The sequence below is a fragment of the Pteropus medius genome, unplaced genomic scaffold, assembly GCF_902729225.1.
Source record: "Pteropus medius unplaced genomic scaffold, Ma_sr-lr_union100, whole genome shotgun sequence".
Classification (NCBI taxonomy): Eukaryota; Metazoa; Chordata; class Mammalia; order Chiroptera; family Pteropodidae; genus Pteropus; species Pteropus medius.
In genome coordinates, this window is record NW_024349802.1 from 12,009,671 (window position 1) to 12,027,000 (window position 17,330).

General features: G+C 48.8%; 1 protein-coding gene and 1 pseudogene across 1 annotated transcript; both read right to left on the reverse strand.

The window, feature by feature from the left end:
* Positions 1 to 1,666: 1,666 nt before the first annotated feature.
* PCDH12 (protocadherin 12) lies at positions 1,667 to 16,401 on the reverse strand. The gene is made up of 4 exons (XM_039836396.1): positions 12,887 to 16,401; positions 9,391 to 9,488; positions 7,251 to 7,402; positions 1,667 to 3,854 (listed from the first exon to the last, which is right to left on the reverse strand). The coding sequence occupies exons 1-4, from the start codon at positions 15,764 to 15,766 to the stop codon at positions 3,388 to 3,390; spliced, it is 3,597 nt and encodes a 1,198-aa protein (XP_039692330.1). The 5' UTR covers positions 15,767 to 16,401; the 3' UTR covers positions 1,667 to 3,387.
* On the reverse strand, positions 12,407 to 12,525 carry LOC120581806 (uncharacterized; annotated as a pseudogene).
* Positions 16,402 to 17,330: the final 929 nt, after the last annotated feature.

A 17,330-nucleotide genomic window follows, 5' to 3' on the forward strand; every position in this document is an offset into this window, starting at 1 on the left:
CCCAATACTCAGCACCAAGTTTACCCAGCACGTCGTAGTTACTTTAAATATTTGTTGAAGGAATGATTCTGTATACCCCTCCCCCCACTGCTATTTCTAGTGCTACTTCTGACACATAGCAATCGCTCAACAAATACAAAATGTTTTAATATGAGTGTTTCCGATCGTGCCTCCCTCCTTGCCCCACCCATTACATTGTACCCAATACTTAGTAGGGGCCGAAAAACGCTGACCTATTTTCTATATACACGTGATGTGCCAAGCTGAGCCTGTGCTAAAACTCCTTCCTCCCCGCTCCTGTCTTCTCCTTTTAGGGATTTGGTTATCGCCAGAGTCCCAGGGGTGGTGATTGCCAACTCACTCTTGTTTTAGCCAGAGGAGAGGTAGGGTCAGTGAGCTGCCAAGCCGAAGTTGGGTGACAGACAAGGAGGCTGCCTGTCTCCTTGTCAATCTCTGAACTGCCCCCAGGCTCTGAGTGAGCACTGCATTGCGCTCCCAGTGCTTGGAGAAAGGCTGACTTGATAAATGTCTCTTTGCGCTTTCCAAATTGAGACAACATTTAACTGAGTGCTCACTGGCTTGCCTGCTTCCTCTCTCTCAGGGGATAGAGCCCATCTTGGTTCTGAGCATGTCTAGAGTCTCAGTTTTGACATCTTGGCTGATGTCAAGAAGTTTCTGTAACCTTCAGCCAACTCAGTTCGGTCACCATATACACTGTCTCGCTCTCAGCCTGTTACTGAGAAAGGGCTGATAATAGCATGCTAAGAGGGGCTTACATGGTGCAAGTAAGAATTATGCGCAGTACCTACACCACTACCCTGATCAGAGGTCGGTTGCCTCAGAACGGTGCCCGTGCGTTCTTCAGGCTTTGCGGGAAAGGCAGAACTGAGGACCAACCTAGAGGATTGTAGTGGTTCTTAACCTTATTTAGGTCACAGACCCCTTTGAGTATCTAATAAAAGCACTGGCTCCTTCTCATAGGAAAATGTGCTTCCTCCTAGTTTTGCATGCAGTTTTCAGCAGGTTTATAGATCCTAAAGTCCAACCAAGGGGCCAAGGTTAAGAACCCTTGATGTATTATAACATACTAAATCCCAGATCCAGATTCTAACCTTGCTGCAAACCTTCCATGTGGCTTTGGGCCAGTCAGCCTTTTCTGTCTTGCCATTTCCTTGCTATAAAATGTTCAGCCTCCTGAACATGACTAAAATTACCCATGTCTGTGGAGGTTTAGATCATGACTTAGAGCAGTGCTGCACAACCTTTTTATAGGCCACATGTTCCTCTGAGAATGTGATGAGAACTTTATATCTTCTGCTTAGAAAAATGCAACTACACAAAGTTTTGCCTAGTATGCAGGAGGTCTCTCCAGAGTCCCAAGGACTACAGATTTAGGACTTTTGAACTAGAGTGAGGCGGTGATCCAGTGTGTCCAGTGATCCAGTTGCCAGCCGTGGTTCCAGGTTCCTTAGATCATCTCCTCCCCCCATCTCTTTCCACCCTCCAAACATCAGCTCTGCACTGAAAATCCACTAGTAATCGGGAGGTCAGCGCTGTCTACTCCAGTGCGATGGTTTTCAGACTTTGCTTTCACAGAACCATTTTTTTTTTTTCTAATGAAGTTTTACCTGAAGCTCCGATATAGATAAAAAGGAACTCTAAAGCATTTATTTATCCATTTATTCATTCATCCATTCAATAAGTATTCATCAAATGTTGCTTTGTGCTGGGCACCTGGCTGGTCAGGCTGGAAACCCTGCCTGCTTGGGCTCCCCTGACCTCTCTCATGGACGTGAGGAATCCGACAGCTTGAAAATCAACAGGTCTTGTAAGGAGATCACCCTGACCTGGAGTGAGGTGATCAGAGACCCAGACCTTGCTCCCGAAGCACTTGGCTTTGAGGGGCCTCATTTTCCTCATCTGTAAAATGGAACAGTGGAATAATGATGCCACACTGTATTCTAAGTATGTGTGGTTTTCATTAGTGCTAGTTAGGCATAGGATGGGCCCATTTCTGTGAACAGTAAATATGAGTACTGAGCTCCAAGGACACAAGGAGGAGCACGGAGAGGAGTTTTTGCCTTCAGTGTCTAGCTATTGAGAAGCTAGCTGAATGACAGCTTGGGAATTTCCAGGAAAATGATAAGGCCGAGCCACGGGAAATATTTGCTGTTTCTTCACTCCCTCCTCCTCTGGAAATTTTGCTGCTGTCTATGTCGATTTCATGGACTTGTTCCACACACTGCCCTCTCAGGCATGAATTCACAGGCCCAAACCTGCTGTGACAAAGGAAAATTTACCTATGAATGGTGGTTTCTGGAAAAATGACTTCTGTACCTGAATGGCTGCTAGCTGAGAAAGGACAGGATCCTGCAGAGGCCCAGGCCTGCATCAGGTCAGATCTAAGTCCCCTTTGCTCTGGGCTTGGAAGTGCAAAGATGTGCAGGCCTGAGCAGCTTTGAAAATACTCTTTTTAGCAGTGTTTCTGGAGGGGAGCTCCGACGAGTCCACTATTGGCAAAAGCTCACCCAGGAGGCCTTTTCCTTTCCTTGGCTGGCAGTCCAGTGTCAAAGTCGAGGTCATGGGTTCTGGTATTTGACAAGCCTGGCTCCAAATCCTGCGTCTGCCTCTGCTCTCTGCTTGATCTGGGGCAGGACATTCAACCTCCCCAAGCTTCATGTTCTTGTCTGTGAAATGGGGGTAATAACATTTCCCTCCCAAGATTGTTGAGAAATTAATTAAATCCTATTATAAACCTAGCGCCTGGCTCATGTAAATGCTCTATAAATAGTCACACTTTTCTTAGCCCTAATTTTCCAGCTGAGAAGCAGATTATTTGATAATGTAGCAATAAAGAAGTGGGGTCAAGAGTATGCCTGTCCATCGTTGTGTACCAAACACTGCACACCAGTGTGCCCCACTCCAGTCCAGGCCCAGCATGACCCTCTTGCCAGGGAGTGGATAACAACCCTTACTCTGTTATTCTTCCCTCCTACCTTTTGATAGGTGTATACAGGAGAATAAGCCACTGCTCTTCCCTTAGTAGTGGAGAGATTTGCCTGGCGTCCCAGGGTCTGGCCCCCACTCTCTAGTATGCAACGAGGCCATCTTTTCCTGCTTGTGACACTCATGGCAGCTGTTCTGCCGGAGGCCCGGCCCTCTGTGCTCTACATGTGTTTTGCCAGCAAACACTTAGGCACAAACTGTCTCCATCCTCCAAAAAATTCACAGGCAGATCCAGCCCCTAACAGGGAGCTGCTTTGGTCAGCCAGCTATTAGTCCACAGGCCCCTTCTGTGTGGAGCAACATCAGTCACCCTAAAGTTCTCGGGCAACTTCTGGTCAGTGAGTTCAAAGACTTTAGAAACCCACTTATATCCCAGGATCCTCAGGGCTTGGGCTCCCTAACATCTCCCAGGGCCCCTGGTTCCTGGATCCACAGGCCCCTGCTGCTGCTGCTGCTGGTCCTGCTTTTGGCCCCTTTCTTTCCACCTGGACCCCCCTGGACTTCCGTGCCTGAGGCCCCGCTGGTGGCCAGGTCTAGACTGAGGGTCCTCCCGCAGACGGAGAGTCGGCGCAGCACCTCGGAGGCAGCCTCCACGGGCACGCTGGCACGCTGCTCCAGCAGCATCTCCAACAGCGAGCTCATCTCTGAGAGGAAGGTGCTGGCCAGACGAGTGCCCGTCGGGCTCAACTCTGGCCCTGACCCCTTGCCAAATGTCTGGAAGGTCTTTGGCTCCTCCAAGGCTGCAGCATCCGGGGAGAATACATTGTCACGGTAATTGGTGGTGAGGGGTAAAGAGAGTCTGGCCATCCAGGCTGGGTCGGGGGTGCTCAGTCGGTCCAGGGACAAGCCTGCATGGGGAGAAGGGGATACAGTAAGGGCCAAGCCCACGGAAGGGCTGGGAGGGTGAGGGTGGGGTGTGGGCAGGGCAAGGGCACTGGACAAAGAAGGGAAGGGAAATGGTGGGGAACAGATGGGGTAGCCAGAGGGGGACAGGAAGGAAGAGGCCCTGACCGGGAAGCTCGCTGGGCAGGAAGGCGGCGACTGAAGTGTCACGTGAGCTGAGTGAGGAGCAGGAAGAAGGCCTAGAATTAGAAGCTGGCCTATTTCTAAAGCATGTCTGGGTTGGTGGAGTGTTTCAGGTCTAGGGGTCTTTTACCCATTCCTTGCAGCTAGATGCACCACTAGCTGAGGATGGTGGGGAAATCTCTTTTCTGAGTCGAGGCTGGCGTTTCTGGCTTGGTGCTGCCTTCTGATCTTATGCATAATAGTGACCACTTATTAAGTACTTTTGTGCCAAGCAATTTACATAATTATCTCATTTAACCTCCAAACAATCCTTTGAAGTCAACAGTATTATTCCATTTTATGAATGAGGAAACTAAAGTTCCTAGAAGTTAAGTCACATGTCTACTAGGCAGCCGAACTCAGATATAACCCCAGGTATGATGACTTTGAAGCCCCCTGTGACTGCACTGCCCTTGTACTCTCTGAAGAGCTGGCCCTCCTTTCCCTTGGGTGTTCCAGGTGCCCACCTGTAGCTTTTGGAATTCCCAGACCTGCTGAGGTCTGCACTGTTACCACCTGGCCCTGTGCCAATTGCTCAACCTTCATCTCTCAAGCTGTGGGAAACCTTGGCCTATAGGCAGGCTGGGAAGGGGCTGGCTCTCTAAGGGCTGTCCCAGGAAATGAAGAGAGGCAGTAAAAAGCTGAACCCTAGATCTCCAATGCCACCATCATACCTCTTCCCCATTTCTTTCACAGAAAATCTTGCCTCAAAAACTAGTCCCAGGCCTGATGGTGAAGGCCAAGCAGAGGAAAGAATGTCTTTAAGAAACTGTCTTTAAAAAGAAAAGCAAAAGGCACAACACCTACTTTAACATGTATTTAATGTTTGGTTAAGGTGAGCTGCTTTAAAATCTGCATAGAATAAAAGACTAGAAGGAGATATGTCAAAGTGTTAAGTGAAATTACCCTGGGCAGAGTGATTTATTTTCTTTTTATCTACATTTTCCACATTAACTAAATATTGCTTGTGATATTTGGAAAAGTTATTTTAAAATACAGCTAATTGTTGTTTATATTGATATAAATGAGTCCCAGTCTTGCCTTGTCATTCAGGGACTATGTAGACTCTGAAGCAGAGTCAAGCCCCTTCCCAATTGGTCCAGCCCACACCTGGGACTTAGTGAATGTTTATCAAATGATTGAATGAACATAAATATTAACCCTGGTCATTTGGGAAATGTAAGGCTTAGTTTCCTGAGACTCTGGGATAATAAGGTTGGAACTCTTTTGGTATTACAGAGTTAGGCCTTTCCTTGTACATGGCCAGAGAGCTTCGGGAGGAATGAAGCTTGGAATGAGAAAACCACTGGTGTATAAGAATGGCTAAAAAGCGATGGTGAATTCACTCTGTGGCAGGTGGGCACTGCATCGACCTGGTTTTGATCTCCCTGCTTTGCTGCTTATGAGCAGTGTGACCTTGAGAAAATTGCGCAACCTCTCTGAGCCTTCTTTTTCTGTCATAAAGTGATGAAATAGCAGTACTCATTTTGTTGTGTTGCTGTGAGCATTCAGCAAGCTCATGCAACCAATAAAATATTGTCATCACGTCCTCAGGTGATGCAGCCAAGACCCCAGTGTCAGGCTCACTCACCAGTAGCCCCATCACAGTCCAACCTTGTGAGCCGCTCAGGCTTTCTTTCCCTACCACCCTCTTCGTCCCCCTTCTGGTCCACTTTCTGGTCCCCCTGTGTTCCTTGCTTTCTGTGCTGTGAGGAAGCAGGACCACGTGGGAACTGAGCCCACGTGGTCCAGCCCAGAGCTGCCCAACAGGCAGAATGCAAGTCACAGAGATTATTTTAAATTTTCTAGCCACATAAAAAAAGTTAAAAAAAGTGAAATTAATTTGTAAAATATTTTATACTCTATCATTTTATCACATAGTTAATTTTAAAAATTATTAACGAGCTATTATACATGCTTTTTTCATACTGAGTGTTCAAAATCTGGAGTGTATTTTATATTTATAACACATCTCAATTGAGACTAACCATTTTCACATGCGGCTAGTAGCAGCTATATTGGACCTCACAATTCTACATTCTAGACAGCACTGCCCTATAAAACTTTCTATATATTTGCTGTCCAAAGTGATATCCATTAACCACACGTGGCTATTGAGCACTTTAAGTGTGACTGGTATATGACTGAGGAACTGAATTTTTCATTTTACATGCACTTAATTTTAATTAGATTTAATTTTACTTAATTTTGAGCCAAACTGCCTATGTTAATAACCATTGGCTACACGATCTTGGGAAAATTATTAAACACCTCTGTGCCTCAGAGGAGAATGAATAGTCCCTATCTCAAAAGAATTTCTCATGAGGCACTTAGAATAGGGACTAGCACATAGAAAGTCCTTAATAAACGTTAGCCATATTTTTTTTTTAACCAAGGAAAAGGAAGTGCCTGCCATGCCTTCAGTCTGTTTGCAGCCAGATGGAGCACATAGGATGTGTCTAGATGAGAAACAGATTCTTAACTACAGAAACAAAACCACAGCTTAGGGATGGTTGGAGCTATGGCTGTTAGCAGTGTCCACAGCGGGAGTGCAGCTAGCAGATTCAGGAATTAAAGTTCACGTTTTATATCTGTTGTCCAATAGTTTCTCTAGAAAAAATTCTTTTTGTTTCAGTTAGAAATGTTAACATATTAAAGTGTTAACTCAGCTCTCAGGGTAAAAGAGTATTTAAACTCACTAAAGAAATTGAAAGGAGTGGTTTAGGAGGTAAGGGGAAGTGTCTTGATGACAGGAAGGCCTAGGTGGGGTTCCCTTTGATGACTAATCAACTAGGTTACTCTGAGAAGACTATGTATGTTACCTCTCTGATTCTCAGTTTGCTTATCTCTAAATTGGAGCTTATAATATCTACCTCCAAGAACTGTTTGGAAGCTTAGCTGAGCGAATGTGTATAAGATGCTTCCCCTACTTGGCACACACCAAGAGCTCAGTAATTGTTTACTATTCTTATGATGATTTGTAAAATGAATAACCGAAGTAGAATTTGGTCTTTAAACAAAGACCTATTGAAGCTCCAGGCAAGTCAAATGTTGCTGATCTTCCTCCCTAGAAACAGAATGGCTGTGTTTCCCTGTAGTGAATTGGAGAAGAAATCAGAAGCTTAGGCATAGGAGGAGATGGTGGGGTCAGAAGGAGGTTGACCCTGGGCAGTCCCTACCTGTGTGGGGGTCCAAGAGGCTTGACAGCTCTTCTTCTAGCAGCTGCTTCACAGAGAGGTCCTCTTCAGGGTCCAAGGGTCCTTCTTCCTGGTCTGGTTCTGCCTGGCCACCGGTCCTGGCACCTGGGCCATCTGTGTCTGGGATTGCACTCCTGCAGAGGAAACCAGTCCAGCCCACAAGTGAGGAAATTCACATATAGATTCATTCCTGCTCATGAACATTCTTCCATTCATGCCAGCATTCATTTATCTACATAGGGAACTGCATACACACGGTTTAGCCTTCGGAGCCAGACCACCTGTGTTACTTGATCCCAGCCCTCCTATCTACTCTGAGGCTGTTTCCCACCTCATGGGGCATAATGAGGGTAAAATGAGACATTGTATGTAAAGAGCTCAGCACAGTGCCTGGCATGTCGTAAGCACTTAGCAAACAGAAGTGTCAATGAATGCATTGATGTGATTCCTCACCATTGTTCCTCTCATTCCTTCACATTGCCTGGCACAAAGTAGGAGTTTAGTAACTTTGGATGATCCAATGCAGTCATGCATCCACCCATCCATCCATTTACCCACCCACCCACCCTTTCCTCCATCAGAGTATGAACTCCAATGAGGGCAGGGATTTTTGGTCATCTCATTCCCTGTTCTCTCACCAGTGCTCAGAACAGAACCTTGAACAGTAGGTAATTAATACTTTGTGGACTGAATGTTTCCTCCTCCCTATTTGAGGCCAAATCCGAGACCAGAAGAGCAGCAGGTTGATAGAGAATGAAGCTGAGGAGAGGCATCCAAAAGCTGCTCAGAACCTACTACCCTGTCTCCAGCTGTCTCCACTCTGGCCCCTCCCCTTCCATAGACCCTTCTTATCACCTCAGGGAGCCCAGTTCCTGGGACTGCTTGGCATGTGGGGACGGGCCTGGTGCCTCATCCCAGCGTATAGAAAGTCTTCCTGAGGGGCTTTAAGGCCTGGGGAATTTTCTGCTTTTTTTCTGTGGCCATTTCTGTTGCTACAAAGGGATCAGCCGGGAGGTGGAAAGTTTGCAAGTAATACTCACAACAGTTCATGTTACTGAACAATTATTTTGAAAAAGTCAGGCCTTATGTACTATGCTTTGCAGGGTATATGTACCTTCTCATCAAACCTTTCACATCTGTAATAACAGGTTTTCTCGTTATCATTTTACAAATGAGAAAACTAAGACTTGTGGAGATTATGTAGCTTGCCTAAGGTCCCCATGGATTAAGTGATAACGCAAGAATTCAGATTTAGGCCGATGTGACTCTTGAGTATTCACTGCTGCTCTATACTACCTCTCACTAGATTTGCAAAAAAAACCCCCCAAAACAAACAAACAAACAAACAAACAAAAACCCAAAAAACTAAAAGTTGTTATGGCAAGAGCACTGAACCAGGAGTCAGGCGCCCTGAGAGCTGGTCTCAGCTTTAGCACTCACTGGCTATAGGACCCCGAGCAAAGTCACTTCAAGAAGAAAGGACTTAGCATTGCTTGTGTACCTACTATATGCCAGGCACTGGGCTATGGGCTTAGACTACATTTGATGATTAAATCCTACCCCATCACTACAAGGAAGTGTGGTGACCTTCATTTTATAGATGAGAAACCAAGGCCTTGAGATTTATTTGACTTAATCAAGTTTACATAGCTGGGGTGGTGGATCAAACTACTTAGAGCCTCAGTTTCTCCATCTGTAGCAAGGAGTTAGATTAGATGTTCTCTTGAGGTCTCTTTAATTCTAAGACAGCCCAAAGGAATACACCCACATACCCATGTTCTTAGCCAAGGGCCATCATATTATGGTTAAGGGTCAAGAGAGAGAAAGACGAAAGTTACAGATTTAAAGCCTGTAGCTCAGCACCTCTGCAATCAGGGGACAGATAGTCTGAGCCTCCGGGATGAAGTCATTTCCTTAGTGACTCTGTCCTGTAAATACTCTAAATACAGTTGCTCCAGAACCAAGTGGCCTGGGGTGAGGGAGTGGATGCTGTCCACTGTACTCTCCTAGGAGAGCAAGAGTTTGGGATGTGCTCACCCTTCCTTACTGTCACAGAGACTGCAGGAGTGAGGGGAGGCCTGTCAGGGGGCTGGAGAAGCCTATGGGGGCTACGTGCACTTACCTGCCGCCACTGGGCTTGGCCGAATACTTATTTCCCCGGTGGTTTGGTTTGGGCTGGAATTGGCCCTGGTGCAGCAAGGACAGCAGCTGGGAGATTTGCTACAAGACAGGAAAAATCTGTTGACTCTACACAATTCCGACCCAGCACACTTCCTTGCCGGATGTTTCCCTCAATGCCGGTGCTTTCTTTTTATAGTCTTTCCTCCAGCTTCAGATGTTTGTGCGATCAGATGGGGGATGGTGGATGGTGAACAGTGACAGAGCTAGGGACCTGTGCAGGCAGTTTCCCTGCTTCGCCACCTGGGTGTCTGAAGGAGAGATCAGGGACCCCCTGGGCCCAGGCCTTTACTCTCATTCCCCCCCAAGTGACCTGTTCCTGGAGGTATCCATGGGGAGGGGAGTGAAAAAGGCATTTCCTGACCATAAATTCATTATTACTTTGATAAGGATTATCTTAAAAAGTTATTTCCCCCCTTCAGCAGTATTCAAGCAATCAGCCAATTTTTGTCATCCAGATGTAAGACTATGTTGTAGAGAAGGCAAAAATTGTGTCATTTAATCATTCATTTATTCATCCTTTCATTTGGCAAGTATTTCATAAGTGCTTGTTTATGCCAGGCCCCATTCTCACTATGGGAATAAGAATGAGAATGGGGACCAACGCCTGCCCCGAGGGAGCTCACAGTCTGCCACGGAAGACAAGACACAGCGTTCGCTACAGGGTGTTGTAGTGGGGTTATGGGGTGGAATGGGGGGAGCTGGTTTGTTTATTTCTGTAAATGTTTATTGAGTTCATACTACATGTCAGGCACTTACTGCAGAACCCCAAAGCTCCACAGGAGTTTGGCAAGTGGAAAGCGGGTGAGGGTCTGGGCGAGAGATAAAAGGTATTCCAGACAGAAGGCACTATGCGCTGACAGGCCGGAGGAGATGGATGGAGAATAGGGCAAAGCTGGGCAAAATGGCAGGGCTAGACCCTGCAAGGCCTTATGAGGAGAAGGCAACAGACCAAGGCTTAGGAGGCTGAGTTCTAGCTCAAGGTCATTTCTAGCTTGTGTAATGTCAGGCAGGATTTTAGACCTACTCAGACCATAGTTTCCTCATCTCTAAGGTGGTGCTAGAAATACCTGACCAGCCTTCTTCACTGGGTTGTCAGGATTAATTAGGTGGTTTGAAAGTTTAAAATGCTCCACAAATGCTAAAGCTTGGGTTGTTACTCTAAAAAGTATTGCCTCTGCCTGCTGAGCCCACCCCCACTCCTCCCAGAGAAGGCCCATTCCACCCCTGCAGCCCAGCAGGAGAGTTGGAAGGGGAGGTGGCTATGACTGGGGTTTCGGTGTGACTTGGAAGGGTCAGGGTTCCATTGCCTGCCTCAGGGCAGATCCCATCTCCTAAGGCACCTGCCACAATTTTCCCTATGACAGCTTACATTCCCTAGGGACATTCAGGGACATTCCCTAAGTGCCATTCCCTGAGCTGAGTGCTGTCATTCAGGGTCACTTCACAGTTAGAGCCCAGACTCTGGAGTCAGCTGGACTTGGGTTCAAATCCTATATCTGCGCTTGTACCAGTTTCTATCTGTGAAGCTTTGAGGAACTACTTAAGCATTCTGAGTCTCAGTTTCCTCAGCGGTAAAAAAGGGAATAATAATGAGACCCAGGTCATATGATGTTTGTGATTATAAGGATTAAATGAGTAAAAGTATATAAATCACTTATTAATAGAGCTTATGACAAACACTTAATAACTCACATTGTATATAATCTCATTCAATTCTTATAATAACCCAAGGGAAGAGATATTGTAACACCCATTTTGCAGATGTGAAACCTGAGGCTCACAGGGGCTACACAGCAATTAGTGGTAGGGCTGGAATTTGAACTTGGATCTGACTCCACTGTGGCACTGTGCTGCCGGAAAGACATGAGCATTAGGCAAGCTGCCTCTTACCCCCAAATTGATCCCAAATGGCCATACTTCTTTTCATCACCCTGGAGGAGTCACCTACAGTGCCTGCTCTCTGCAGTCTCTGTTTACCAACAACTAGCACAGTGTTTGGCACAAAGAGCTCATTCAATAAGCATTTGATGAGAGAGAGAGAGAGAGAGAGAGAGAGAGAGAGAGAGAGAGAGAAAGGAATGAAAGGAATGAATGAATGAATGAATGAATGAAGGGCTCTGGGCAACCTCTGGGGCTGCACAGAGCCCAGGGCAAGATTCCTAAGAAAGTGGCTGGGCCCTCTCCAGGTAGCTTCCTGGGGAGAGGGGGAGAAGGAAGCTGTGTCCTTGCTCCATAGGAGACCTCAGCTAATGGCCTGGCCCAAAAGAAGTGCACCTTCGATGGGCAGCCCGGCATAGGGAAAATTATCTGAGGTGCAGAGGAGTGGATATGGGTATGAAAATGTTTCTCATTTGTGTCTAGTAAATCCTGAGTCTCTAGACACTGCTGTTCATCATCCCATTTAATCTTCAAACCCCTGGGAGATAGACACGGGGTACGTTGGCATCATAATCCCCATTTTATAGATAAAGAAAACGAGGCTCTGATGTTAAAGGACTTGCTAAAGGTTTCCCAGCTCCTTGTGGCTGCGTGGAAATTTGAACCCAGATCTGCCTAACTCCTAAGTTCTAAGATTGTTTCCACTGCCTCATCCTGTACATACAGCCAACAGGCTCTGGAGTTTCAAGCAAGTCAAATGCAGCCCCTGAGCCTGGGAGCAATGATGCCTATGCCAGCCTGCTTCATAAGGAGGTTGCCCAGGTGGAGATAGTGAAGAGCTTTGCAGAAGTTATAATCATTTACTGAATGCCATCTATGTGCCAAACACTATTCTAGAGGCTTTAAGTGCACTCATTTCATTTCCAAGCAGACTTAGGAGATGGGTGCCATTAATATGGACATCTTCCACGGAGAAGCCGAGGAACTTTCCTGCGGTTCACAGCTCGGAAGAGGTTGAGTCAGGATTCGAACCCAGGCAGCCTTTCTTCAAAGCTTATATTCTCTCTCTCCCCTCCTCTCGCTTATAGCACCTGGTCTTCCTAGATGTTCTCCCATTCAAGTACTAACCAGGCCCAACCCTGCCTAGCTTCTGAGATCAGACAAGATCAGGCATGTTCAGGGTAGCTTGGCCATAGACCAAAGCTTATATTCTTACACTACCTTTGCTGTGTGTCTAGTTGTGCCAGGCTTCCTGAGTAAGTACTTTATAGGAATTAACTGGTCAAATCCTCAGGACAACTCTGCAAGGCAGGTGCTCTTACCATCATTCCTATTTTAAAGGTGGGAAAACTAAGGCTCAGCAAATAATTTGTCCAGGGTCACACAGCTAAATTCTGTTGACCCCTAACTATTCCCTGAACCACTGTACTTAATGCAGCATAAAGTGCCCAGTGAGCCTAAGGAATGAAAGTGAGGATTGGTGAGGGGAAAAGCAATGTTTGATGCTGTTGGTAGTGGTCCAGGGGTGACCAGAGCAAGAGCTGCCCACGCTGAGGTACCTGAACAGGAGGAGAATCCACAGTGAGCTCCTCTACGGGGTTCCTCTCTGCGAAGGCAGCCACAGACAGCCGGACCAGGCTCCGCAGAATCTGACGGGGGCCTGACTCTTTCTCAGGGGCCACTTTGCCATTGAGATTCCGCTGCCGCCTCAGAGTTGCTGAGGAGGCCGGTGGGCTCAGCGGGGCCTCCTCGCTACCCTGGTCTCCAGGCAGCTTCCATGTGGGGCTGCCTGCAACCTTCAGGGGCCTTGAGCGGAGCTGGCCCAAAGCAGGCTGGGGCTCAGGAAGGTTCAGGTTCTCCCGGGAGGCGTTCCTCTGCCTGGGATGGTTGAAAAGGAGGTTGACAGTTTCCTGCAGCACCTCTGGGCTCTCGGCCAGCACTCCCTGGTTGCCTTGGTTCCGCAGGGTCCTGTACAGGGTCGGTGTGAGGTGAAAGGGGGCCTGCAGGCAGGGATCCCAACCTGCTTCCATCATCGCTTCCTTGCCCACATCCTTGGGAGGCTGCCCAACTTCACCGGGCTCATTTGCCTGGCCCCTGAGCACAGGCACAAGGTGGATGTCCGCCTTCTGAATTTGTTTCTGGGGCCTCTTGGGCTGGTGGCGGTAGGTGGACTCAGCCTCCCGACAGTTGTAGGCTCTATTGTCCTTCTTCTCTGTCCGGCAGATAGACATGATCAGAGCCAAGATCAACCCAAAGATGGCCAGCAGGACAACCAGACAAATTACTGTCAGCACCGAGGTGCTCAGGGCCCCAGGCTCACGTATTGAGTCCCTCAAGTGGTCCACGCTGGTGACGAACAAGACCTTCAACAGGGCTCGAGTATGCAAGGAAGGGCTGCCACGGTCCTCTACCACTATCTCCAGCTCCCACTCACTCCCAATGAGGCTGCTGGCATTTGTGATGTTGATGAACAACTGACCCAGGTGGGGGCCGAGGACAAAGAGGCGGGCTTCATTCCCATGCCGAATGCTGTAGAGGACCTCTCCATTTGCCCCTGAGTCTGCGTCTCTTGCTACAAAAGTCACCAAAAGGAATGGCTGAGAGATGTGGGTGGCCACCTGTGGTATGTCAGTGCCCGCTGGACCCAAGCCATTAGGAGTCTCGATGGGCACCAGAAGGTGGCCTGTGGAGGCATTTACAAGCACTGAGAGGCTGGCTTTTCCATCGTTGAGTGTGGGATGAATCACCTCTGGGGCATTATCATTGGCATCCAGGAGGGTGACCCACACAGAGATGCTAGAAGTGAGCTGGGGCTGCCCCCTGTCCTCTGCAATCACCTGAAACTCAAAGCCAGCCATCTGTTCATAGTCCAGCGACCTCTGAGCAGTGACTTCTCCTGTGTCTGAGTCAATAGCTACCAAGTAAGAAACTGGAGAGTCCTGGATGCGGTATGAGATTTGTCCATTAACGCCCAAGTCTGCATCACGAGCCCTGATGGTAATGAGGTGAAGAGAGGGTAGGTTGTTTTCCCTAGTGGAGACCTCATACCTGCTCTTCTCAAACACAGGTGCGTTGTCGTTGGCATCACTGATCTGAATGCTGAGCTGTTCCTTGGCTGATAAGGGCTGGGGTCCTTGGTCTTGGGCCAGCAGAGTGAGGGTATATTTGGGCCACTGCTCTCTGTCCAGCGTGGCATTGGTTAGCAGCATGTATGTGTTGCCATTGGTCCTTTTCAGCCTGAAGTGGCCCAGCTCTTGGCTCAGCCAACAGTGGACCAGACCATTGTTTCCTGAGTCCAAGTCATTCGCCACGACAAGAGCAATGAAACTGTCCTTGGGAAGAGCTTCTGACACCAGTGATGGCTGGGAGGCCCATGTGATGTGGATGCTTGGGGCATTGTCATTGACATCTAGAACCTTGATAAGAACTTTGCAATGGGCTGGGATGGGGTTGGGACCCAGGTCTCTTGCCTGGACATCTACCTCATAGGCAGGATTCTTCTCATAGTCTAAGGGTTGACGCAGAATCACCTGACCCGTTTTGGCATCAATGCTGAAGGTGTCCAGCACCTCTGGAGGCACGTGCTTACTGAGGAAGAACTCCACCTCCCCGTTGGGGCCTTGGTCAGGGTCTGTGGCGGTCAAGTTTATGAGGAGAGTACCAGGTGCAGCATCTTCTTGGATTTCTAGTGCCAATGAGCTCTCAGCAAACATGGGGCTGTTGTCGTTGGAGTCTAGGACGTTGACTTTGATCAAGCTGGTACCCGACTTGGGAGGGTTCCCCCTGTCATAGGCAGTTAACACCAGATCAAAACACGAGTGGATTTCCCGGTCCAGCTCCTTCACCACCACAAGTTCCGCGTGTTTAGTTTCATCGGGCCCCACGATGACATCCAGGGCGAAGTGCTCACTGGGCGACAGGGAGTAAGAATGCAGGGTGTTGGGGCCAGTGTCCGGGTCGAGAGCTCTGTCCAGGGGGATCCGGGTGCGCAGAGAGGCACTCTCAGAGATTTCCAGCTCCTGCTTGCCTTTGGGAAACTGTGGCTGGTGGTCATTGATGTCCAGCACCTGGATCTCCACGTGGATCAGAGCCAGATCCCCTGGGGCAAGCACATCAAAGGAAACCAGGCAGGGGTCCCGGTGCCGACAAAGCTGCTCTCGGTCCAGTCGCCTCCCCGTGCTGAGTAGGCCATCCTCAGAGTCCACCTGGATGGGGAGCGCCTGAGGCAGCTGCAAGACCTGGAAGGCAGCCTCCGCTTGCCCAGTCCTCTCCTCCCAGCCCAGTGCCTGGGACAGCTTCCCTATCACCGTGCCAGACGGCACTTCCTCCGACACTTGGTAATTCACAGTGAGAGTGGCCACCTCCTGACCATCCCCTGAAAGGAACATGTAGCCACCTACCCCCAGAAACCCCAGCAGAAGCTGCAGAGGGCGCATCATGCTTACCGCCAGAATGGGTGAGTTTCAGAAACTGCTAGAGTTCTTCGAAGGCTGAGAAGTCCTCCAGTGTTTCCTGGGGGGCTTGATTAGCCCTGTTCTCCTGCCCCCAGACCTGCTGACACAGCCTTGTCCCATAATTAGATAATGATGGAACTAGCGGGATTTTCAGGGAAGGCCATCTTCATCTGAAGAGATCTGAGAGGTCCCAGTATTGGTAAAGTAAGATCGCCAGGGCAGACCCTGTGCAGGGGCACCCGTCGGTCCACTCCAGCCAATGATGGACAAGAGCCGGTCCAAGAGGGACTTGACGCAGTAGAGCAGGATGTGGGGAGCTGACTTCCAAACAGTTGGTGGCTGGAGAAACAGAGAAGCAGCTTTTTCCTATGGAAACCCCACCTACAGGAAAAGGGAGGGCTGTGAGTTTCAATGCCAATTAGGGAGAGAGCATTTCCTGTGAAGCTCAGTGGCCTGCTGCTGAGGAAGATGAGGCTGGGGCTCCAGGGACAGGCCAGATGGGGAAGGTGCTGTCCACGCAGCAAGGTGGCTGCTGAGGGAAATGGAGCCCCTGTATGGCCAAGTGAGCAAGAGCCTGAGCTCCTGCTTGCTGCACAGGCCTGAGGCCACTCCTGAGCAATTCATGCTCTGTCTCCAGTGTTTCCGCATTATTCCTATCCCATTCTGATCTTTTTCCTGTACTCATCTACCTTTAATCTTGACTCTGTCCTGATCACCCATTTTTTGTGTCATGGGAAGCAGCTGTAATTAAGAAAGTAGCCATCAGAGCCAAACTGCTTGGGTTCAAAATGTGACTCCGCAGCTTACCAGCTGGGTCATGTGGGACAAGTCACCAAGCCTCTCTGTGTCTCCACCACCTCCTTTATGGAGTGTGAATGGGAATAAGAATAGTAGCCCTCTCAGCAGGAAATCGTGAGGATGAAATGAAATGACGAGTGACGGGCTGGCCCAGAGTCACAGGCAATGACGTTATTGTTAGCCGTGTTATGATCTGCACAGCTCCTCCCAAACTTGTGGATGCCTCTGGCTCTTGCACTGGCCCTGGGGCAGTCCCTGCCTACACGGATCCATGGGGGTGCCCATGCCCTTGGCTCCTGAAGCACCAGGACCTCCCTGGCCTGACCGTGTGGCCTCCCTCCCTCTTTCCTTCCGGCTCTCCAGCCTTGAGAGGCCCATTGTTCTCTGCATCTGGTCCAGCCTGAGCCCCTGTCTGGGGAATCCCCCAGCCTCCCACTCCTGTGTCTCAGAGGTTTTATACTTTTCCCTCTCCCACACCTTCCTCTCCTTTTCCTTCTCTTCCTCTAATTCTTCTTTCCCCACTGCTGTTTATGACAGAGTCCCTGAACAACAACTGCCTTGCTGGCCCCTGTAACACTCCTTCTGGATGTTCTAAGGTGTGCTCTCTCCCATTCCCCTTCTTGCAGAAGCAAGGCCCAGGAAGGATGCAAACGGGCAGTCTGTTTGGGCGGCCTTTGAGGTAACCTGTTGCTTCTCAGTTCTCTCCTCAGTTTGCTACTCCCAACCTTCTCTCAGACTTACCTCCTACCTC

What these genes read in the sequence shown, in the direction of transcription:
- PCDH12 (XM_039836396.1), bottom strand. Translation starts at nt 15,766, where the DNA reads ATGATGCGCCCTCTGCAGCTTCTGCTGGGGTTTCTGGGGGTAGGTGGC. An exon ending in GCCAAGCCCAGTGGCGGCAG is followed by an intron (nt 7,403 to 9,390) that starts GTAAGTGCACGT and finishes TTTCCTCTGCAG; the next exon opens with GAGTGCAATCCCAGACACAG. An exon ending in CCTCTTGGACCCCCACACAG is followed by an intron (nt 3,855 to 7,250) that starts GTAGGGACTGCC and finishes CTCCCCATGCAG; the next exon opens with GCTTGTCCCTGGACCGACTG.